We start from the raw sequence: 24,653 nt of genomic DNA, 5'->3' as shown, positions 1-24,653 counted from the left end.
GAAATATATGTACACCGATAGCTTCCCGCATGTACATCAAATCAACATTCCCCAAAGAAAAGTCCGTACATCGAAATGTCCCAATCAAAATGTCCGGATCTTGAAACAAACCAAGATAAATGGGAGGAGTTCAAATATTCGCTTCTTTTGGCACTTTTTTTTTCTCAAATAAATAAATAAATAAAGCAATAAATAGGCGGAACGAACTCGGGCTGCGAGCCCTTAGGCGAATATTTATGAGCGCAAAACGGGTATAGAACAATCCTAAAAGTTACAGTTTTTAAGATAATTGAAAATTATTTTTCTGCTCGAGTAGTCCAGAAACGTGTACCCAGCACAAAACAGGAAGCATGTTGCGAATGGCGTCACGTGGCCATCGTTCTTTCTCAAATGTTGGCAAAAAAAGAAAAAAAAAAAAAAAAAAAGCGGGGAGGCGTTTTGCTTATGAGACACGGAGGGAAGTGTGAGAGTCGACAGAGCGGCGCTTGAAGTCGGACAGTTGCACAACGTATATCTTTTCCGCACAACCACCACGCTGTCTCGGTCATCTCAAGATATCCGTATCCTACGCTCCGCAAATTCTTACCGTCATATTGAAACAAAACACTCTTAGCATGATACTTAAAGCCGAAATCACGCTGGTCATACACCATGAAAAGAAGCATCTGCGGACACGCGTCAAGCACATGTTCGAAACATGTTTGCTTCGCACATGCTTCGAATATGTCTGCAGGCAGTTGTTGCATGACCCATGTGGCAGGACCGCCACACAAGAAAGACACACGCCTCGGGCAGTGTCTGCATGCTGCCTTCCGTGCGATGTATTCAGCGCGACCACGGTTTTAGAAAACAACGAAGTGTCTAGCGTTACGTCCGACGTAACCCAAGTTACGTCCAAATCTCCGCCTTCCCTAGGTTCACGGGGGAGAGAGAGGAGGGCGGGGGGGGGGGGGGGGGGTTAGGTATACGCGTTTCAGTGCTCCGTCCGGACGTAACGCTAGCCACAGAGTTTTTTTTTTTTTTTTTTTAATATAAATAACAAAAAAAAAAAAAGACAGGCGACGGGAACTTTCGTTATTACAAAATTCTCGACATATCGACCAAAAAAAAAAAAAAAAAGGAAAAAAAAAAAAAGATGTGGTGGTTCATTAATTTTTTACGTCGATCTCGGGTTTTCGCAAAGGTCAAAGTTTCTTTCCAATTCGTCACCGTTCTTATTCGGGTCTTATCGGACTCAACAGTACGCAATATAGTCCCCCGAATAGAACTTAAGCTCCCTGATAAAATGTACTCTTGGGGCTTCTAAAGTATCAAGGGACTTGAGACAGAGCAGGACAGTCACGGAGAGCCATACTTTAAAAGGTGACGTACAAGATCATTTCCAGTATCTGTGTGCGAATACTGCTTTGGATCTAATAGCGCAGCGTGATCCCTATAGCTTTAATACTGCAAATAGAGCCGTTACGTCGGGGGTTTCCGCATCCCTAACACCGTAAACGCTACCAACAACGTTCCGTATTCGAACCTCCGTTCGCACATCCCCAATTTTTAACCTTCGCAGGCTGGCTGAAAACTCCTCATCGGTTTGCTTCTCTCCGTCCTTCCTTGCACTGTCTTCGTGGATCGGACCAAGGTGTTGATTGCACGGTGGACGACGTCCCCCACGAGCATTGGTCACAACCGAAGCCACGTGCTATATCCGATATTGTCGCTCTTTTTACTCCAAAAATGCAGGGCAGCAAATCTGCAGGTAGCGTCCATTTCGTTAAAACACTCGAGGCTGGGCGAACTTACGAGAAAGAGCCGCAGTTAGAAGAACCAGGCAAAAAACGACAGAACACAACGTCGTTCGTTCAGCCAATCACAGCGTACCCGTGCCGATCTTGGCGCATGGTTTTATGACTTATCCCGCTGGCTCAATCGGTTTCTCGGTTCTCAACGGTCCTTGGTGGGCTTAACCGATCGGTTGCCCTGCAGCTAGAGGCGAAAGAGCGCCTGGATAATTCACGACTGACCAACCTCTTCCCACGGAGTCCGGGCATGTATGCCTGCTCTCCGAGAATAATGTTGGCCCGAGAAGCTCTTCCTTCCGACCCGCGGAACGGAAGTGCTCGTTGACCGAAAAGCCCGAGTGCCGAGTTTTGAACCCCCAGAGGTAACGAACCACGGCTCTTTTCGGGCGCGCCCTGCTGCAAGGCCCACGGCGTATTTGCACGCTCGGTCGCGAGAAGGAAGGTGAACTTCCTGACGCAGAAAACCCGGGAGTTTACTCGATAATGCACGTTCTTGTCTCGCGAAAGAGTATACTTGCACCCGCGAAACGTAAGGCGACGGGGCTTCAGCTTTTCTTTGTCGTTTTAAGTTACGTCGGACGTAACGCTAGATAGACACTTCGTAAAAAAAATCTTTGGCCTTTTTTAGATTTTTTTTTAACACACACGAAGGGCTGTGTGTATCTTGCCCATCGTTTTTTGGCGTTGTTTATTTCACCGTTAACGTGCAACACAAACTCGGCCAACTTTCCACCGTATTGCGTTTCTTTTTAGAATCGGAGTGAGAAATTTTCAGATTTCGCAATAGTGCAAAGACGATGAGCATTTTCTACGGAAAAAAACTTCAACAATAATGCGCGCTCAAAAAAAAAAAAAAAAGTGATTTGACGTGTGTTGGTTGTCTTGTTTTATACATTGATGTCTACCTGCCTTCAATTAAAAGGTATCGCCACAAAGCTGTTTCACACCCATACGGCTACGAGCAAGTATTGCAAGAGGCACGAAAGTTAAGCAAGCGAGCTGACCGGGAAACACCATAAGCTAAACCAGAGAAATAAAATAACGGGGAAGACCTTTGGTGCCGTCTATAGTCTGCTATCTTACGCCGTGTCTCAGGGTTTATACTATGAAGCAAGTATACCTTTCGAAGAGTGCATTTTTCTTTAGAAGCACTTTATAATGGGCAAACAGAGTTCATTAGCCTGCGAGGTACACAAATTATACATTTTTGCGCAACAGACGCGCTTGCTTTCATGAGAATGAGAGTATCCCTCGCAGCTTTAATGCGCCGGGTCATGTGTTACCCTTTCTGCACGTGCAACAACACCGCTGGAGCTCTGCGCGTGTGGAGCACGCAACGGCACGAGTCCTCGCATGCACAACCGTCTGCCTCCAGTGAACCAAAGCATAGCCTCCTATATACTGACACAGCCTGGCAAATCGCCACGTGAAGCGGCCGCCGAAATGGAAAAGGTGGAGCGGCAGACAACGGATGAGAGGAGAGCCACATGACTGGCGCCCCGCTGCGGCGAGACGCAGAAGCACACTTCTCCCGAGCGAACAAGTGTGTTTCGGGTCCTCGCCGCTGCAAAAGCTGTGCCCTGACAACCAGGTTCCCCGAGAGATAGCTCTTTCATGCTCTGTGCTACCAGATGCCCGCGCTCCAAATCCGCTACCGGGCACTCTATGGCTCCTTCGTCGAACGGCCAGGCTTTGTGAGTATAGAGGAGGCTATGACTAAAGTTATGGCGGCGTCACATATGCGCCGAACGCTTAGTGAGATCTGTCTATAGAGGTCCCCAATGTAAAAAAGAAAAAAAAAAGAGGAATTAATTAAATTTGTGCCGGGATTAGCGTTTCACATGTATTTAAAGGAACACGACAAATTTTAAGTTCCAAAAGAGTCTGAGACCAGCCTCAAAAAACTAATAAATGTTTGGAAAAAAAAAATTCCTTGGAAGGCGCCGGTTACTTTGAGCATCAGAATCCGAAGCAGACGGCTTCGATCCACGGTATTAGCCTTTTTGATAATGCTGATACAATGTGAACACGTAGTAAACGCGTTCGAAGACAGACCAAATAAAAAAAGACGTCTTTCAACTTTCGTTTTCTCAGTAGCCCCAAGTGACTGGCGCACAAATGTATACCGGTATCACCGAAACGATCGTTTCGCTCGTGCACATCATGCAAGTCTTACCACACGAAATATATGCATCCGGTCTAAACGTTCGACCACCTGCGCCTGCAGTGATCAGTCGCCATTTGAGGCAGGTTCGAAAGAGTGCTGAGTCGAAGGCAGAATCTCCATCCAACGAGATCAATGCCACCCCACCCTTTTGGTCGTTTTTGGTGTTGTTTTCTTTCTCATTTCTAACATCTCAAAATGTCAGCTCCCACGCAACCAGTCCCCGCGCTAAGCCGGCAAACAGGGCGCAGACGCCCTGGAGAGCGTCCTAGCACAGACCCAGATGACCTCGGACGTGTAGCGCGCAGTTAGCAATATCAAAGGCCGTAATCGCGAGACGCCGGTCTGGCAAGCGCTTCCGAAACTTCGCTCCCTGCGACCAGTTATCTGTCGCCGACTGCCAAGGCAACGAACGCCTGCGGCCTTGCGGAGAAAGGTCCCATCTTTGCCTAGATCGGGCACGGCGCAACGAGCACGCGCCGCCGAGCACGCCAACACTGTGGCAAGCTACGCTGGCGACGCGCATCGCCGTTGCAGCTCCCTGGGAAGTGAACTCGGTTGATGGCCCCGATAGGTTTCTTTTTATGCGTATGTCTGAGCCAAGGAGGTGGACACACTGCAGAGACTGGAGTCTTTCCCAATCCCGGCGACAAACATGTTTACGAGGGGGACTGAAAAATTCCGCAACCGCTTTTGTAAATACGCTTTGCCATCGCCGAGCACGTTCGCAATTTCGCCTGTAACTAATAATAACACGATATAACTTGTACTGTAGGAACGCCCTTTTTAAGGGGAAAAGGCGGGGGGGGGGGGGGGGGGGGGGCTGAAGGCAAAAGGCTGTCCAAACAAAAACAACAAATGCCAAACGTAAAAAAAGGACTGAAATTTGGCGACAGGATAAGACATTTCTGCAACTTATCCTCGGAACTTGCTGTTGACGTTTGTATCTTTTTTTTTTTTTTTTTCAAGAAAGGAGATGGAGTTTTTTTAGCTTTAATTTTATTTAACTTTATTTCACCCATCTCATGCCCCATTCCTGGCGGAGAAGCATGGCTCCTTTAAAGAGGAGATCTTAAAGATAATTTATCTGCGTAGACCACGAATAAATCACTCGGCTTAAGTTTAACTAAGTACCGAGTCTGTGACAAAAGTGACCGCTTCGCAGGAGCACGCGTGCCTTCGTTCAGGTTCGGCCAACACTCGCACGCCCGTTCCACCTCCGACATTCCTCAGTTTCCGAACAAACTAAGAATTCAGTCAAACCGAGACAGCCAAACTGAAACACCTAACGGAAGCACCAAACGGAAGCACCAAACGGAGGCACCAAACGGAGGCACCAAACGGAGGCACCAAACGGAGGCACCAAACGGAGGCACCAAACGGAGGCACCAAACGGAGGCACCAAACGGAGGCACCAAACGGAGGCACCAAACGGAGGCACCAAACGGAGGCACCAAACGGAGGCACCAAACGGAGGCACCAAACGGAGGCACCAAACGGAGGCACCAAACGGAGGCACCAAACGGAGGCACCAAACGGAGGCACCAAACGGAGGCACCAAACGGAGGCACCAAACGGAGGCACCAAACGGAGGCACCAAACGGAGGCACCAAACGGAGGCACCAAACGGAGGCACCAAACGGAGGCACCAAACGGAGGCACCAAACGGAGGCACCAAACGGAGGCACCAAACGGAGGCACCAAACGGAGGCACCAAACGGAGGCACCAAACGGAGGCACCAAACGGAGGCACCAAACGGAGGCACCAAACGGAGGCACCAAACGGAGGCACCAAACGGAGGCACCAAACGGAGGCACCAAACGGAGGCACCAAACGGAGGCACCAAACGGAGGCACCAAACGGAGGCACCAAACGGAGGCACCAAACGGAGGCACCAAACGGAGGCACCAAACGGAGGCACCAAACGGAGGCACCAAACGGAGGCACCAAACGGAGGCACCAAACGGAGGCACCAAACGGAGGCACCAAACGGAGGCACCAAACGGAGGCACCAAACGGAGGCACCAAACGGAGGCACCAAACGGAGGCACCAAACGGAGACACCAAACGGAGACACCAAACGGAGACACCAAACGGAGACACCAAACGGAGACACCAAACGGAGACACCAACCGGAGACACCAACCGGAGACACCAACCGGAGACACCAACCGGAGACACCAACCGGAGACACCAACCGGAGACACCAAACGGAGACACCAAACGGAGACACCAAACGGAGACACCAAACGGAGACACAAAACCCAGACACCAAACCGAGACACCAAGCTGAGACGAGACACCCAAGAGGAGCTGGAAAAGCTTACGGGCCAACCCAGTGATGCGGCTAGAATATTCGCACGGATCGAGGCAACACCACCTATGGCAGAAAGCCGCAGTGCTGAATTCATACGTCACCCACTGACGGCCAACGCGATGCACAGATCGAATTCGAGTCCATTCGACAGCCTTCTGCGGAAACTGGCGTCCAATCAATATGAACACGAGACCCATCCGAAAGCTGACTCAGCACTCGTCTACAATACGTGAACCACGCTGGCCTTCGGTGAATGGCGTAGAAAATTCTGTCCCTCGGCTTTCTCTATCGCTGGTGTTGACCGAGGCAGGTAGCCGGCGATCGATGCGAAGGAGAGCACACAATCTTCCTTCGCAAGACGAAACAGTCTTTTGGGAAGGGAGAAAACCGGGAGATGCTTCTACCGTGAAATTACGACGTGGCGTATTTACGGTGCTTCACCCGGTACAAGAGGCTACTGGACACGGGCTTTTTCTCTTTGTATTTTCGTTTTCTATTTTTCTTTTTCGTGTTTCCATGGCCTTGATGTAGCGTTTCTTCTGTATCTTGTCCAGAGAATACGAAGGAACAAACAACCTAACGTTGAAAGATAACTCTGCTTTCGTTATAGACATGTTGCAAAACCTGCAGCGCTACACTTAAACTTTTTTCTTTTCTTTACTGTGGTCACCTTCAGCTTTCATAAAGCATGTTTTTGCGTAAAAACAAACAGAAAAAAACTCTTTTTGTAGGAACTTCTATTTGATATTAGTACAAAATAACAGGCGCGTGATGTTTTCTAAAATCTTTAGTTTACAAGGTTTCAGGTAGCGCGTCCCGACCTGGGCGAGTCCTCATTTCGGAAGTAATTCGCGGCGCGTGCACTTCGGAGACCGGGGTTGGCATCCCTGAAACCCCGCCACCGTATATGCTTCGGTGCCAAAATGGCCTATTAAAGCCAAACTAGAAGTTAGAGTGGACGCTATTGAATGCGATACTCCTTAACCAATACAAGCAGCCGTGCAGTTCACCGAGTGGTCGCTGCGGGAAAAAATGGTGGCGTTGCGATCGCCATTAGCTCGGTTCTCGAGTACGGATCGGTGCCACTTTTTTTAGAGCAGGCTCTATGGCAGTTGCCCAACAGAGTGGTTTTAGTAGCGTTGGCAAGGCTTGACTATCGGACGATCAGCAAGACGGCGGCGCCCAGAGGCCGTACTTGAAAACGTCAAGACTTCGTTTCACCTTCAGTCCAGACAAAGCCGACGCTACGAGCTGATGGGACCAATCAGAAAGTGTGAACAGCGTACCATCATTGTGTTCGTCATGTTTCTGAACGTGTTCTATGATCGCTGGACCAATCATGAACGGAAAAGGCATAGTGACTTGTGCTTTTGACGCTGCTTGATTGGTCCCATTCCCTCATAACGTCGGCTGCGTTTGGAGTTAAGCTGAAACGAAGTATAGCACGCGTAAACGAGCGCCAACTGCAAGCATTATGGTAAAGAAGAGTTTAATCCGCGCAGTGATGGAAGTGGCACAGAACTCTTTGTAGCAGGTTTTGTAGCAGGCCAGACATTGGTTCGGAGCTACCACTGACGATTTTGGAGCAGACGCCAACGTTCGTTAGCACGTCACTTGAAAATCCGATTGCATCGCTAAATGAGTTCATATCTGAAAATGATTGAGGGTTCCTATGTGATATTGAAGAATATTACTTATTATATTTTGCAGTGAGAATGCGAAAGAATCACACAGCCTTTTTTTTTTATTTTTAGAAATAGGTTGAAGGGCGATTCACATACTTGCCTCTGAGTTCGACTGAGTGCGAGGGTTGCTATGACAACAGCTCACTCGGCTCCAACAAAATGGGGTAAAAACCCGTTTTGTTGGAGCCGACGTAGCTGTTGCCATAGCAACCCTCACACCCGATCGGACTCAACGCAAGTGTGTGAATCGCCCTTAAGGCAGTAAGTTTCATTTACAATCGGTATTTAAAAAAAAAAAAAAAAAAAAAAAAAAAAGAGGTATAGAGCAACACTTCAGTTGAGATAAAGTCTCTATCTCCTCCCACTTTTACACTCAGTAATTAATTTAGCCCGTAAATTCCTGTAAAATGTCGGCAAAGGTCAGCATATCCGCTGAAACGTCTGTAGTTCAGAATCCGTTACCGCAAGATTCATGAACACCGAACTCAAGATTCTAATATAATAAACTGCAAATACGACCACCCACAAATATTATGAAAATCTATATTTGTGCATTAAAAGTGGCAGTGCGCTTTAGCGGCGTTCGAACGAGGGCCGAGTCGAAGTTCGCTGCCCTTCGATTGATTGCTGCACGGGAACTATACTTGACTACCGTATTTTTTTCAATAGAGACACGCATTTTGTACCCTTTCTTGGCACATTCTCTTAGAATTAGAGGTCCACCTACAGCCAAGACCAAAGAAGGTCGACCCGCAATAGTACTGAGCATAATTTCCCAGTCAGTCGCGCTAACCAATGTGACTCTTCCCCTTTCTCCCATGTCAACCGCTGCTCCTAGCACTCCGGTGCAAAGCGGCGAAGATCGACGCGCGCGCGCGCGCTGGTGTGAAGTCGCGAAGGTTGATGCAAGCGGCGAAGGTGCCACGGCACACTGCAGCCACGCCATGGACGTGCGTGGCGGACACGATAATCAAGTGATATCACCAGGAGTAAAAGACTCTGGGTCCGTCTTATTACAGTAGCCGCGATCCCACTATTTTGAATTTTCTCTCGCAACTTTTAGCTCCTGACATCGTCTTGAAATTCGGACGATGACGGGTCCAGCGCGGTTGAGAGCAATCTCTACACTTGGTTTCGTCTTAAAAGCCGACGGCCAGACTCAAGATTCTGCAAGGCAGAAGGTCCTCCTCACCATGGGGGAGGAGGAAACAGGCAACGGCAGACAGCGTAGAAAACGGGAGAGGAGGAAGGAGGCGAAAAGGGAAAGCACGAACTGGTCGTCGGTCTTCAAGTCAGAGCGCAGGCGACGCTACGAATCAATGGCACCAATCACGCAGCGTCGAAAGCGCGACATCGTGGCCTTCGTCAATTATCCGTACGTGCTATTTCACTGGCTGAACCAATCAAGCGCTGCGAATAGACCGGCGCTTCTAGACTGTGTTTGTGACATTTTGTGATCGAGCCTTCGACTCTGTTCTGACCTAAGACGAGACACACTATACTGCGGGTAGAGACGCCCTGAAGTACATATTTGTACCATTTTCGTTTCCTTCTGTTTTTCTGAATATTAAAATTGACAATAATGAAGTATTATTGTTTTGCTTCGTTCAAGCCCAGCTCGGCGCAGGTATCGCGCAATGTTCGAAAAAAAAAAGAAAAACATAAATGGCGCTTTGGGGCAAGATGTGGCACACCTTCGTTGATGGCGCTATTCTACGCAAATGGCGTAGCACTTCCATCACTGTCCGCGTATTAGTCAGCGAAAGTAAAGATAGATAGATAGATATAAACAATTTCAGAATCACATTTTGACGCACTCCAGGGGACACCAGTGTTAGCCACACGACCACACTGACAATAACAAACAGGACGAATCAACGAAAATAAAAGCTCGAAAGCTCGTGTGGTCCTTTTACGCCTAATTTCATTACTCAAATCTATATTTATCGATCTGAAGTACACTTGCGCTCTCATAAGAAAGCCATAGCAGGTGAGGCTACATATAAGGCAGGTTTTCTAGCACGAGTATTGCACTTAATTATAAGCAGCAACTTGTGGCAGAACCGGCTGCTGCATCAACAAGACCACAAAAACAACTCTCGCACTTTCGATTTGTGAATTGCCCGTCGTTTATTTAGCGTGAAGTTGGGAGTGTTTGGCCTCAGCCATATGGCTATTATAGTCGCTGACGAGGTGAAAGCGGCAGGGCGCGTCGTTGGAACGTCCGGCCTCTGGCAGGCGCTCGCTGCCTTCCGCCGTGCTCTGGCTGCGCATGCATGCTCGAAGCTCACGAGACGTTGAAGCATTTATCGAAGGTAAAAAGCTCGCGCTGGAGGCGGGACAACTCTCGCTGCCGTTCTTATCCTGTCAGTGACTATACTCTATTTCACCTTATTATGTACCGCAGAAAAGGCTACAAGCGCGAGCTCCTTGCTCTAAGAGACGTCTCTGTGGCACAAGCGCTTGTGCATTAAGGGCAGCTGCCTACGCTATAAGCTCGCACTTCGAGCCTTCGCTGCGGTGCAACATAAGGTAAAACGGAGTGAACCAATGCATTGGCCGCGAACCCCGGATGAAAACTACAAATACACACACAAAGCCTTTAAAGGTCACAATCAAGTTACTTGCGCATGCAGTCAGTACACCGTGCACTCGCAAGAAAAACGAGCCACGTACTTAATGTCTAAATTGCGTGCCCTTGCCTGTTTTTTCCTCACGAAACACTGCAAAATTAAAGGCAGGACGCTGGTTTCCGTTCGCAAGCAAAGACCAAGAAAAAAAAATTGAACAATCGCCGCTACGCAGGCGCAGTCGACCTCCCACGAGCGAAAGCATTCCGCTCTGCCCGTGCTTCGATTACAGAGCAACAGCCCGCGCGAGAAAGAATTCCTGTACTCCGCTTTTCCTCGCAATATGTACCGCAAGGGACGCTACGAGCCACGTTAAGCAATCCAGCACTCATGCGCGTGCCACGTGACTTCACGCTCCGCGCGTCGTTCGGCCCAACCGAAATGTCACGTGACGAGCTCCGAGCTATGCGTTGGCTCTGTAGTGGTTCGTAGCATCCGTTGCGGTCCGTGGTAAGGTGAAGCGGAGTATAGGCTATACATTTCTCCCGCCTCGCCGAAGGATCGCACGGAAAGCGGGCACGAAATTAAGCGAACAAATACAGGAGGGAATCGCACGGCAGATATTGCGTTGACTGGAAATCTGGGTCGTGCACGACACACCGCTCCAATTTAATTTTTTTTTTTTTTGTCACGTGAGCTGTTTTTGTTTTATGAACTTTTGTCCGCGTTGCTTTCCTTGCTTTTTGTTCTGTGTGGTTTTCTAAATACCAGCAGCGAGAACTCCAAAACAGAGCAGTTGCAAATCTGCCATTTCCTCCCCTCCCCTCCCCTCTTACCCCCCCCCCCCCCCCCCCTTTTCCCTTGAACTTTTGTTGTTACCTTCCTCGTTTCTAATACCTTTCTCTGGTTGGGTGCTTGCACAGCCCCGATGGCACCCCACAGCTGCCTTCCATCGGTGTTATACTTGTCCGGAAAGCTATAAGGAAAGCGCATTGGGAGGGTACACCACAGCATATTATTCGAACAGAACCTCATTTCATCACAGAGACCGATGAGAAAATTAAAAAAAAAAATTAACTTTGCCGACACACCTCAAACTAGTCCTGTCCGTAATTTAATCAAACGCAACGTTTAATTAAACATAAAAAAAACAAAGAAATCATGAGCCATTTTGTGCTGTGAAGGTGGACGACCAGCGAAGCTGTTCAGCACACAAGTGCTGATTGTTGGGCAAGTTGGTATAGTACGTTAGAAAACTTTATTGCGCTTTGAAGACAGGGATATAGGTCCCTGTCTTCAAAGCGCAATGGAGTCTGTGGTGTCTGTTCTTCCTATGTCCCTGTCTTCAAAGCGCAATCATGTTTTCTAATGTTGAACACACGACACAGACGTGACACAGCATTTTGAACAGAGGTACGAACTATCGCCGCAACAAGAAGCCGGAGGAAACTAGACACGCGCGATGGGAACGCCACCCCAGGAGAGCGGAAGCAAGGAAGCAAGTGCTTGGAAAGACGACGACATAGAGAGGGCGGTGCGAGCGTAGATATGGCCGACGCGGGTCGCACAGCGGCAAATCTTTGAGAAAGCGTAATTATCTACGCGAGAGTCTAATGATCTTCAAAACAGTGTTTATTGATGACGACTCTGCTGGAAATGCATATCCATGTGATGAGACGTAGAAACTTTCGCATAGAATGAAGCGATTTCGCATCAAATTTGGACATGAGGTTTTGTTGACGCACACGAAAAATCAACGCAACCCTAGCCATAAACAGCGTCGCCGTAAAAAAAGGTGACATTCAATTGTCTGAATCTGGCCTGTTACCACACGTGCAAAATCACTTAAGGGGAATTCCCTTGGTGTATTTGGAGCATTCCAAAAGCGCTCCATTATCGCGCCTTTAGCGCGATAAGTGCGAGCGCGCGGTCGCTCGCAAAGAAATACTAACAAAAAAGCGCACCAAAACCACTCCAAATCCACCAAGGGAATTCCCCAGTAGATTACAGTTAGGCCAGCGCGTGCTCGCAACTGCAGCGAGTCGGAAAAAGCCTGCGCGAAACGCCCAAACACAGCACTGAACGACGCACGGGGGTCTCTGGAAATACCTTTTTTTTGTTACATTTACGCACACAGGAGAATGCTGGGAATATAGGCACACACGCTTTACGTGCTCACTTTGCCCGTATAAATGAATGGAAGGGGATTTTCGTGAGTTTGAAAATCGGGGGCCTCGACGCCTTGGGTGCGCGGAGAGGCTGGGGGCGTCGCACCGCGCATGCGCAGTGGGACGCCCCGAACTTTTCGGGGCAACTTAAAGGGACCATGAAATGATTTTAAAATCGAGTTTCATCCACCGCACGTCGTAAAAGGTGTGAAAAGAAACACAAAAACACAAAAATAGGGAGCCCAAAAAAATTATTTGCTATAGAACTTTTAAAAGAAAACTGGACTCTTTTGCGCCTTCCTTCCTTCGCCTGTTCACTACGATGCATACGCAGAATCGGTGCACGTCAGCCGAATCCACATCGCCTATTGGGTAAGAGCCTACCTCACCAGCACCGCGATCGTAAACAATAAATAACCGGCGAATGTTTCCTAAAAGTTTTGTTAAATAATATTCAGATCCACATTTTGTAGCATAATTAGAGATGTGTGGCGAAAATTGCCAAATGTGATAATGCTGAGAGCCAAGCGCCATCTATCGTGTGGTAAACGAAGCAACTACTGCGCGTGCGCAGTAGGGCAGGGCCGCCAGTTACTTGGGTGACGGCGACCGACGAACATTTATTTTCTTTGTTTTCCTTCCTCTCAAAACTCTGACTGACTGAACGTTTATTTTTCTACGTGTTCTTCCCGCGCGTGCCGACTTCAAGCAGCAAGAAAACAGTACTTAAAACAGACCACGACGAACAAGAACGCTGGATTCACCGACTCCGACGAAGCGTATACACCGACACGCGGGCTTGACGTCACGGAGCTGCGGCGGCGCTGCGATCGCGCCGGAGCCGGGGGGTGTGGGCAAAAGCGCGCACGTTTCGCATGGGCGTCATAGCATTTCAGTATGCCGCGAAGCTGTGTTGCCGTTAATTGCACCGAAATGTACAAGAAAAGTAGCGGAGTGAGTTTCCCCAAGTTCCCGGCAGACTCTGAAAGGCATAGAAGGTGGATAATATCCGTGGATCGAAAAGAATGGTCGCCTCGCGCGAACGACCGTTTGTGCGGCAAACACTTTCTTGGAGGCAAGTGCGGCTTCCATTTCAATCTCCGTCCCGAGGCTTGCATATGTGCAGGGAAACCGTTGTCTGATCGAGACCACCCGGATTTTGTTTCCACGGTGTTCGCGCACAACGCACCCGGGCACCCCCCAAGCGCTCGTCGGAGGCTCGCTACGCCCGTGCTACCGAGCAGAAGGGGATCGACGACAGAACGGCAGTGTTGTAGGCGTTACCAAGAAAAAAGTAACGAAATACGTTACTCGTTACTTGCAAATAAAAGGTACCCGTTACTGAGCTACGTTATTTAAAAATAAAAGGACGCGTTGCCGCTACCAATAAAAAGTAAGGCACGTTACTTCTGCGTTACTTTTTTTTAAATTATGATGTAACACATTTTACGGTTTTGACGATACAGGTCATATATCAAGAAACATTGTGTTCATGCAGAAACTGAACATAATTACTTTAGCTCTTTTCACGGTTTCACCTAAATACTTACGAGAAAAAACGCAACGAAAAACATGGCTTGACGCCTAAAACACGGAAACAATTGAAGTGTAATTTATTTAAGACTTGGGAAGTAGTAACGATTAACGTAACTACGTTACTTGAAATAGTAACATAAGTACGTTACCCGTTACTGTGCCGAAAACGTAACGGATAGGTTACTACGTTACTGAAAAAAGTAACGCGTTCCTAGTAACGCCGTTACTTGTAACCTGTTACCGTCAAGACTGCAGAACGGACAAACCTTTATTGGTTGTAATGCCTTGTGGTCAAGAGGGTATGAAAAATATCATACCTTGACTTGAAGACGCTCTGTGTATTTAATCAATTAATGAATACACACACTTCCGCAGACCCACAGTCTGCTGATCCCGCCGGCAGTGCGGAAACCGACTCGATGTAATCGTAGACCTCGGGAGACTTGTACGCCTGTACCGTGTCGGCCGTGAACTGGCTTGGCGAAAAAAACTGAATAAACGACGACCTGAGCCGTTGACTTCCGTAGCAGCAACTTTACGTCGGAAGTCCAGCAGGCCTTGTTTACGGCGTACGAATCCTCGTAGGCAACGCCGTCCACGCACAGTTTGTTTCGATACCGCTACCGTTCAGGCTCGGGCAAAGAGCTCAAATAGTCGGGCATAGCATACGACATACGTTATGAGGAAATACGACGCACAAATAAAGATACAAGCGTCCCTACAACGTCAACAACGAGCGCACGCCATAGAGCGCAATGGCGAAAACACGGACAGCCGGGCTGCTTTTGCCCACATAGCTACCGCGCATGCGCGGCCTTCCGGCCGTGTTGGTAAACAGAGCCGCTCCGCGTGTCGGTCTATAGGCCTAGCAGGCATTCCGACTCGGCGCTGCGTTGCTTCGTCGCAAGACCGTCTGCCTACGACCGGCTGGCGTGCTAAATGGAATATGCCCGCGCGACCCTTGTGGACCCTTCCCGTATTATAGTTTGATCACTGACCTCAATTCTAGATTAAGAGGTGAGGAGGTCAATCTCTTCCCCTTGTTTGCCGAGGCAGCGTTGACGAACACTCGTCGAAAAGGGACTCTCGTCGATTCTATCTTCTTGTTTTGTGTGATATAGAGCTGAAATAAACGCCGTATGGATTGCCTTCGTAACACGGTATGTACACTTTGTTATTGGTATGCCATTTTTATTCTGACAGACTGCACGTCACTGTCGACCACGGTCCAACCTTTCTTTGCCGAGTGTCGCGTCAGTATCGAGTTGCAATCGTAAAAGAACGGTCCCGAAGCGCTTACCAACAGCGCGAATACAAGACTTCCATCAAGCGCGCGCGTCCGCTCCGAGTGTAAACAGGTATTTACGTGGCCCTTGCTGACACTCGTAGTTCAAACGTATCTTTTTTAACGTCGGCTCGCTCCTGCATCTCCGAGGCCGCGAAAAACGCCATCTACGTCGCTTTGCAAACGACTGACACGGGCCGGCCCTTCTGCCAACAATGACGGGGTGGTGACAAGACTCGCTGCACTTCCCAACAGGCATACCGGCGTATGGGACTAGTCCCATGCTGTCGCTGTAGCGCAACATATCTCATTGAATTTCGCTCAGCTGCGATGCGGCGATGAGAGGCGCCGATTCAGGAAATACGTCGGTGACATCAGCGCAGTAAAACCTACCGGCGCACCCCAACTCGTTGCTGCTAACACTCCCATTCTCCTACTGCCGAGAGAACTTCCGGTTCCGGAAACGGTCTACGTCACGGCTTCTTTTGCGGTCAGTTGGAGAGAATGAAAAAGTCGATATTTCAATAATTTTTTGTGTAAAAGTTAATAAACCGAGACGAAAACGGATGCCTGTTCGGCATTCAGTGAACATTGACGGTTTAATGTAAAAGTTATCTGGAAAAAGTAAAAAGGTCATTTCATGGTCCCTTTAAGCCCCATCGGGGTTTCATATTCATATTCAATATTTTAGCTCCTTATGAGAGCCCGGCAGTCACAGAAGGCCAATGGCCCGTACCAGTGGCCGGGACTCCCTCGCTGGGGGAGGCACTGGTGCTCGGAGCCTCTTTCTTTTTGCAGCTTCCCCCTTCCCACGAATGTGCCTAGTACGGTAGCGTGGGCCCCTCCAGGTGAATCTGTGTGATACGACAGCGCCGACCTTTTTAGTCTTTTCTTTCATTTGTTTGGCCGACGGGCAAAGTGTGGTGGCGAGACCCCGATAAACCCGCTTCTTCGGAATCCCTGTGTTTCGGAGTGACGCCTCTCCATCGGAGCCTACAGCAGCCTTCGGAGGGAGCCGGCCGTAGCAGTCCTCACCAGCGAGCTACGGAGTGGAAACTATACCTCGCGGATCAGTAAAGAAAGTGGAATCCCACAGCTGACAGTGGTGAAGGGTGTCACCGGCCAAGGTCAGTATCGGTGGGCTGTCGGCGATCTTCCTGTGTGTCACTAGCGTGACGGAGCATTTTGATGAATTGAGGGGTAGGTGGTTTGCCGGCGACCACTGGTGAACCCGGTCTATATCCTCTTGCAATTCTTGATAGTGTCTGGGACTTAATGCGGGATGTAATAGCGTGACGTCATCGGCACAAAGAAATGGCATAGAGTTCAAGGAGTACACAAGGTTCTTAATGAAGACGTTGAAGAAAGTCTGACCCAGCACGCTGCCTAGGGGGACCCCAAATTCGACCACCGTAGCACAAGATGTGGCTCTATGAAACACAACTCGCTGCTTGCGGTCATGAAGGAAGCTGGACAGCCATTGATGAACATGGCCTCTGATTCCTTCTTCACAAGCTGTGGAACAGCTGTGAAGGGGGATATCGTGGCTCACTCTACCTAAATCTTGTTTAAAATCTAATTGCACAAGCTCACAAATTTGCCGGTTGTCTAGGTGGTTGCTCAGCGTATGGACCACAGTGGCTATTGCCCGTTCGCAACTGCGTCCAGCCCGGAAGCCTAACTGATGTGGTGTGAAAAGCCCGTTCACCTCAAAGTTTCGCAGGAGCCGTTTGTTGATGATTCGTTCCATTGTACGACACAAAATGGTTGTAGAAGATATAGGCCGATATGCAGTCACAGATGATACGGGTGCTCCGAGTCCCTTGTGTGCAGGAGTGATAACAGCAGATCTCCAGTGTCTATAGGAAGAAAGACAGCAGCTAGAAAGTTATTAAACATAGAAGTCAGCACGGAGGCCAGCTTGGATGCACCGACGTGGAGCAGGATGGGGTAAACACCATCTCGACCTGCTCCCTGGGAACAGCTGATGCGTTGATGGCTTCGGCAGGGTCCTCTAATGTTATTGAGAGGGATTCCAGCGGCTCCAAGGTCAGTTCCACGTCGGGCAGGTGGGGTGCTGGAGAGGACGGTTGGGGAACTGCCCATATAGATGAAAAGTGGCTGCTGAAGAGGTCACCAATTGCCTGTGGAGTCGCAACAAGACAGCCATTCTCTGTGAGCTCAGGGGTTGAAGAAGACTTCCTCTGATGTTTTACGTAAGCCCAGAATATCTTTGGAGAGCGGGTCGTCTTTTCAGCAACGCCCTGCAGGTAAGTCCTCTGCTAGATGAATATACAGTCTTCTTGGGGTCTTTTTGCAGCTGACGTGCTTGAGCAAGTATGGGGGCCTTGCGAGGACCCCTTGTTCGCCGTGCCTTACGAAAGAGCCGACGTTTTTTTGTGGCACAAGTGGAAAATTCCCGGGGAGATCCATGGATGTGGTGCCACTTTCGTAGTTTCGGATGGGATGCATTCCTTCTGTACGGCTGCCATGATGTCCAGCCAGCAGTCTTAGGCATCACCAGTGGACGGGTTTCCAATACGATGCTCCAAGGGGCAAGGTGCAACAAGTTGAACATTTCTAAATTCTAAAAATCCCCCCACCAAAAAAACAAAACAAAAAAACAACTAAAACTCTTTAATCGAAATAGGGCGTTGACAAATGCACGGGCAAAATGCCATTTATCTTAGAGTTTTGCTTTACAACAGTTATTCTAGCAGACGCCAGCATGCGCAGCTTGTGTAACTGCTCTTGGTGCCTGGTTAATTTAGCAAAAGATTGTCAGAAGGCCCCGCCTCACGCGCGAACGTACTATCTTCGATGCCACTTCAGCATCTCGTGAGCTTCAAGCGTGTACACGCATAAAAAATCACGATGCAAGGGAACAATTGTGCATGCTGGAGACTGGGCATCCGAAGAGACGTTACGCGCTTCAATTGTCCGACTGGCACACCCGTCTTCTCCAAAACGCGACCAATCCTTTCCGGTTTCGCAGCCTATAGCAAATAACACAAGGCGTACACTCCATGTGAATTCCTAAAACGCTAAGTGAAATCGTTCCATGGGTGTATGAACAAACACGTCACGGACATCACAACAGACGTAAGTTCTAATGCACACTTACACAATTCTCTCAACACCGCAGCGATGAAGACACGTTGCTTTAGGTGCGGGGACCTAGGCACGTGGGGACGTCTGTTTCCGTTGTGAAAAAGAAGTTCGGACGATTGGACCGCCTCCACATGGTTGAAACAAAGCGTCCGTTTCTCTCATTCGACTTGAACACAAACCTTGAGGCAATGGCCACACGGGCACTACGGTCAGATAGCACTGCGTGGTCATCATGGACATTGTCCTTGAATCTTTTTTTTTTGTCCAAAAAGGACCAGACCCATATGTAAAACAATGTTTCGCACACACAGCAGTCTGGTAACCGCGTGCACATTTTAGCTTCTACTTCACTCAACTAAGGCTAGGACTTGAACAATAGGCGACGTATATATGTGCATTATAACAATATGACTGTAGTTCTATCGTTTGTTGTTACTGACTCGTTATTTGAAGTTTCCCTCGTCGAGGTCGCGATACCTGATGAGCTGGTCCAGGGCGTTTTCTTCTTGCAGTGAGGAGGACAGTAACGTACAACTATAATAACTTGATTTAATAGACAGGTGTATTTACAAAATATCTACAGCATAGATATAAAAAAATACTCTTTATTCTCTTAAGTTAGAAGGTTTCTGCCTTATCTAATTATAAAGCTCTCATCGGTTCTCTGCTCAAACACAGTTGCTCAATTTCTGAACATCTCTCTCTCTCTGTTACTTGCTCGGAATCTCTTTGAAGATCTACCGCTCTACTCCCTCTACTCTTTCTCTTACTCAGGATGCTCCCTCTGAAGAGCATTGGGTCGACTCTTCGACTCCAGTTGTCATCTCCCTCAACACCTCGTGTTTCATATCTAAACTCTGTTGGCCGAATGCTCCTCTCTCTCTCTTTCTCGATCAAACACCGTGTGTTTCTTCTACGTCACGCTCTCTCCCCTCCTGGCCGGCCGTATCGTAAGTTCCCTACGTTAATACGTGGCGAAAGACTGGCGTCGCCATTTGAAAGTTGACAGGGCCACAGCCACTCTCAGATGTCCACGCCGATGTGCGCCACCCGACCGAATTGTCATCGACCGCAGATGGGGCGACCAGATTCCCAATCTCGGAAAAGCAAACAACGTAAACCATATGGCTGTTGTAAACGACAGAAACGCGCGGTACTAGCTAACGAATTATGTCTCTCCAGAGCGTTGAACACGACATGCATACACTATGTAGCGAAGTAGATGCACCCGGAAGCGAGATTTCCACACTTTCCTCATTGATAAAAAAAATCAAAGAACTATAGTGTCAAGCTTGGCTGTTTGTTCCCCTGTATTCCTCCTGTTGTAGCGACATAAGAAAGGACTGTGCCAAGTGACAACTGCTGTAAAGAAACACGGGGCGTATACAATGGAACTGTCTTTCGTTCGAAAAAAATGGTGTAGTGAGAAAGCGATATCGACACGTTGCGGCAGAACGGAGGAAAAAAACGCGGCTAAATGTCCGGAATCTTTCCTCCATGCAGACAACAATCAAAGGAACGGCGCGAAACTAATCACAGGGAAAAAAGGCCTAACGCTTCGTCTGGAATACCTTTCCGCGGCAGCTCCGGCCTGGAACCGCCTTATCAGATGGGGTTAATCGACGCCACCGCTCGGAGACCCCGCCCACCGCCCTGTCTCCTCAAGACAAGACGAGCGAAGCAACAGCCCTGTATCTTAGCCTCGTGTTTCTTTCTCGGACCGCCGTAACTAGAAAATCGAAACCAGTCGCCATCGAGTGATCGAACCTCGCTATTTCTTGCCCTTTTTCTTGCCTGTTTCTTACCGTTTTTCGAGTCTATCACCTGAAGAAGGGCGTCCGCCCGAAACGTCGTGCATACCTTCCTGTCCACGCATTTTTTTAAAGTAGCACAACCATATATTTGCGATTTCGTGTTTTAGCTCATTGTGCTCGGCAGCGCCCCCATTCTTTCGCATTACTCTCGTTCACTTCCCCAATATAATGTAAACGAATGAAGTCTGCGCTTGCAACACATGTGTGTCTCACTTTTTTTTTTTTCATTTTTTTTTTTCGGTGCATATCGAAAATATATTGTCCAACTAGATACGCTGAAGGAAAAGTTCGCAGAAAGTTCCAGCATATCGGCTGAGAATCAAAATCCCTCAGACAAACCGCGTCGACGTCTACAGAGGTCTCTCCTACACAAACGAGCACTCCGCTTCAGACTAGCGAAATCTAAGTTATCACGCGACAGCCCTGTCTCGCTCTTCAGTCAACTCTGTGTTGTCCCACGTCTGAACGACCCTTGCAACCGCAGATAAACTTTCTCAACAACCGAACGGTGTGCTAAACAGCAACAATATCCCTTCTGTAGCGAGAGAGTTCTATACCATGGCATATATGGTGACTACACCATTTCATGTGTCGACAGAAAGGAGGGGGGGGGGGGGGGGGGGGGTGAAAAGAGGAAACTTCACCCACCCGCTTCTAATTTAGCAGAGCGAACGCTGGAGGGGAAGCAACCTCCTCTCCAGCATTTGCTCTGCCAAAGTGGACAGGGGTGGTGGTAGACTTGCACGTAATCCGTTACAAGTAACTTAGTGACGTGTAATCCGTTACATTTATTAGTCATTCACATATTTGCTAGAGTAATTGTAAAGTAAATCTTGCATATTTATTTATTTATTTATTTATTTATTAGAGGAAACTTCACCCACCCGCTTCTAATTTAGCAGAGCGAACGCTGGAGGGGAAGCAACCTCCTCTCCAGCATTTGCTCTGCCAAAGTGGACAGGGGTGGTGGTAGACTTGCACGTAATCCGTTACAAGTAACTTAGTGACGTGTAATCCGTTACATTTATTAGTCATTCACATATTTGCTAGAGTAATTGTAAAGTAAATCTTGCATATTTATTTATTTATTTATTTATTTATTATACCCTCAGGGCCGAAACATTACAGAGGGGGTGGGCAACGGAAGTACAAAAACGCTGAATATGGTTAGTCCGGTACAGATCATGAATAGTAAATTGTTAGTGCTTCTTTAAAGAGAACAAAATCGCTAATAATCACAATGGATGAGGGAAGGCCGTTCCATTCACGAGATGTTTTTGGGATGAAAGATTTGAAAAAAGAATTTGATATGGAAGTGGGTATACCAACTTTGCAGCAGTGATCGAGGCGAGATGATACGTAGATGGGGTCACTGATTAGTTGCTCTTTCAAGAGTGAATTGGCATAGTAAATTTTATGAAATAAACAGAGACGGGAGATAGTGCGACGAGTGGAAAGAAGGGGCAGAGAGAGACTAGCTTTTATGGATGTGACGCTTGATGTACGATGGTAGTTTGATAATATAAAACGTGCTGACCGGTTTTGGATGGCTTCAAGCGCTGATATGAGGCTTTCTGCACCGGGATCCCAGACCGAGCATGCATATTCAAGCTTTGGTCGCAACAGTGTTTTATAAAGTAGTAATTTTAATGATGATGGAGCTAGAGAAAAGTTACGTCTTAAATATCCAAGCATGCGGTTACTGTTATTAACGATATATTCGGTGTGAGTTTTCCATTATAGGTCAGAAGAGAACACCTAGATATTTGTAAGTTTAAGTAACGGATTCGTTATAAATCGTTAATAACAATTCAATAACCATCTTCCCTGTGATTCTTACTTGTTTGTTTGTTTATTGATACTGCTAGCCCAGAGGGGCCGATACAGGGTCGAATTTAGCGCTTGAGTACAGTAATGTTGAAAGTAATGCTACGAAAGACAAGGATTATGTTTTGTTTAACGGTCACTTACTTGTATAGAATTGTAAATGTAATTAATTACAGTTTAGCCTTAAGTAATTGTAAATACTATAATAATAATAATAATTATTATTATCTCAGTACCGTGTACAATAGGTCTAGTGGTAGGAACTTCCCCTGAAGTCTTAAAGAGGTGGTGAACCGAAATTTGGATTTCAAAAAAACAATGCTGGAGATGTAGGCGGGACGCTACAATCCCTACAACACTACTAGTAAGGCGATATCTCAAATGGACGGCCGTATTTCGGGAAAAAGAAGTCGAGATTGAACCAGGCCGACGAGGCGCGTGAAGTCAAGATACCTAGTTTCCTCCTCTCTTCGCTTCGCTCCCTCAAGGCCACGAGGCGGAGAAGACGCGAGGCCGTTCCCTCTCCTTCTCGGAGAAACATGACGTCAACATTCCTGCCAAATGCGCCTCTTTTCTTGAAAAAAACGGTCATCCGTTCGAGATATCGCTGTATGAGTGATGTTTTGGTGTTTTAGCATCCCGTTGCACGCTTTTGCCACGTGTTTTGGGGAATTCAGATTTCGGTTCAGCATCCCTTTAATCAATCGTTTCCCCTTTTGCGGTTTCGGGGAACCACTGAACGCTGTCGGAAGTGCGTCGATTCGTTCCTTCCGAGCCCGTGGCGTGTCTGCGCGACGCATTGTGAAGGCGCACGTGGCTCACCGGTCATAGACTCCCTCTTGGCCTTGGCCTTGGTGCCCGGGACGGGTTCCCCGGTCACGTGGTCGGGCAGCTCGTGCAGGCCGCCTCCTCCACCTCCCGTGCGGTCCGCGATCGGCAGAGCAGCCTCGCGGCCTAGCTGCTCGCTCAGCGTCTCCACTTTCTCCTTCACTGCAAAGAGGAACAACAGGTTACTACAAGCAGCTCTAGAAACTGCAGAGAGTTCTAGAATAGGGAGCCTCAACGATTTGGGTCCCTGCAGCAGTTGTGACGACGCAGTCCGTATGCGCAGAATCGGAGTGCGGCGCCCCCGGCTGCTCGGTGGGCCCGTATCAACGTTGGGGCCCCCTAGTTTATTATATGTAATACACAAGGTTTTTTTTTCTTTTTTTTTTTCAAGCTTAATAGTTTTGTTTAAAAACAAGACGTGAATTTGCCTACCATGGCCGACATTTAAAAAATTTGCCTGACCACGGCCGACAATTAAAGAAGCAATGAAAAATGCTGCTTTTCTTTCGAGTAGAATAAGCGATGTGACAAACTTCTTTGCCACACATTCGATACGGAAGGAGCTAAGCGTCAGTTGGCTGACAAGCATTTGCTCGTCTGCAACTGTTGAGTCGCACTTGGATATAAGCGTCGGTATCGGCAAGCATGTAGCTAAAACAAGTGTGCGGCGCTTTGCAACAGAACTCCGCGCTTGCACAGCTAAGATGATAGGACGTCATGTATTCTGGTGAATGCAGACTCCTTTTCTACAAAAACCTCCACAAATAAAAAAAAAAATAAAAAATCTGAGAGGTTGTGAATAGCTCTGACGCATACCGCGCAAGCTGTATTCGAAGTTTAAACATTTTAAAGTGTGTATTTTTATATAAAAAAACACTCCGAGGCGCTGCTATTCATTAGCAGTATCACTCACAAAAACGTCATACACGTTTCTTTACTAAATAAACCGTTTTTAATCGGCATAGATGGGAACTAACACAGCCACTCCGAGCTATTACATAGCGCGTCGTCTGTTCGCATCCTAGCTCCGTCACAGGAGAGCGCCCGCGAGGTGGTGCCCCCAAAACACCTCGTCATCAATAGTCCGTGACAGGCTAAAAGTAAAGTGGAAGCTCCTCCCACTTCTTTCCACTTCAGCAAACCGAACCCAGGAGAGGAGATTGCCTTCTCCGCAGCGTTCGCTCTGCTGAAGTGGAAAGAGGGGAGAGGAACTTACGATTCCCGCTTAACCTGTCACCGACTACAGGGGGCGATACGTAGCCTACCAGCGTCCGTTCCTGTCTGCAGCCACAGTGCAGGTTTTCACACAGCCGTGCGATACTGGACAAACTGCACCTCCGCGGCAGACACTGGAGGCCGCGTTTTTTCCAGACTGATTTAACTTCCCCGCTCTCTAAACATTCTCACGCAAACGACGTGACTTTTGACGACGTACAGAGTACTTCTTAGGGAGTTTTTAGAATAACGTACGCAATTTTAGCGCACGCTAGCGCTAAATTTAGCGCTTGTATTAGCGCAGGCGACGCGAGAGAGTTTTAGAACAGCGTTTCTCCG

General features: G+C 48.1%; 1 protein-coding gene across 1 annotated transcript in view; it reads right to left on the bottom strand.

The window, feature by feature from the left end:
* LOC8030779 (WD repeat-containing protein 37) overlaps positions 1 to 24,653 on the bottom strand; it is a 230,184-nt gene that overhangs the window by 36,076 nt on the left and 169,455 nt on the right. The window contains exon 4 of the mRNA XM_040221875.2: positions 23,094 to 23,261. Coding sequence (XP_040077809.1) covers positions 23,094 to 23,261 — 168 coding nt within the window. The remainder of the gene's footprint in view (positions 1 to 23,093; positions 23,262 to 24,653) is intronic.

Source organism: Ixodes scapularis, unplaced genomic scaffold (genome assembly GCF_016920785.2).
Source record: "Ixodes scapularis isolate PalLabHiFi unplaced genomic scaffold, ASM1692078v2 PGA_scaffold0__279_contigs__length_252992795, whole genome shotgun sequence".
Taxonomy (NCBI): Eukaryota; Metazoa; Arthropoda; class Arachnida; order Ixodida; family Ixodidae; genus Ixodes; species Ixodes scapularis.
Note: the sequence above shows the minus strand (reverse complement) of the source record. Positions and strands in the feature narration are given on the sequence as shown.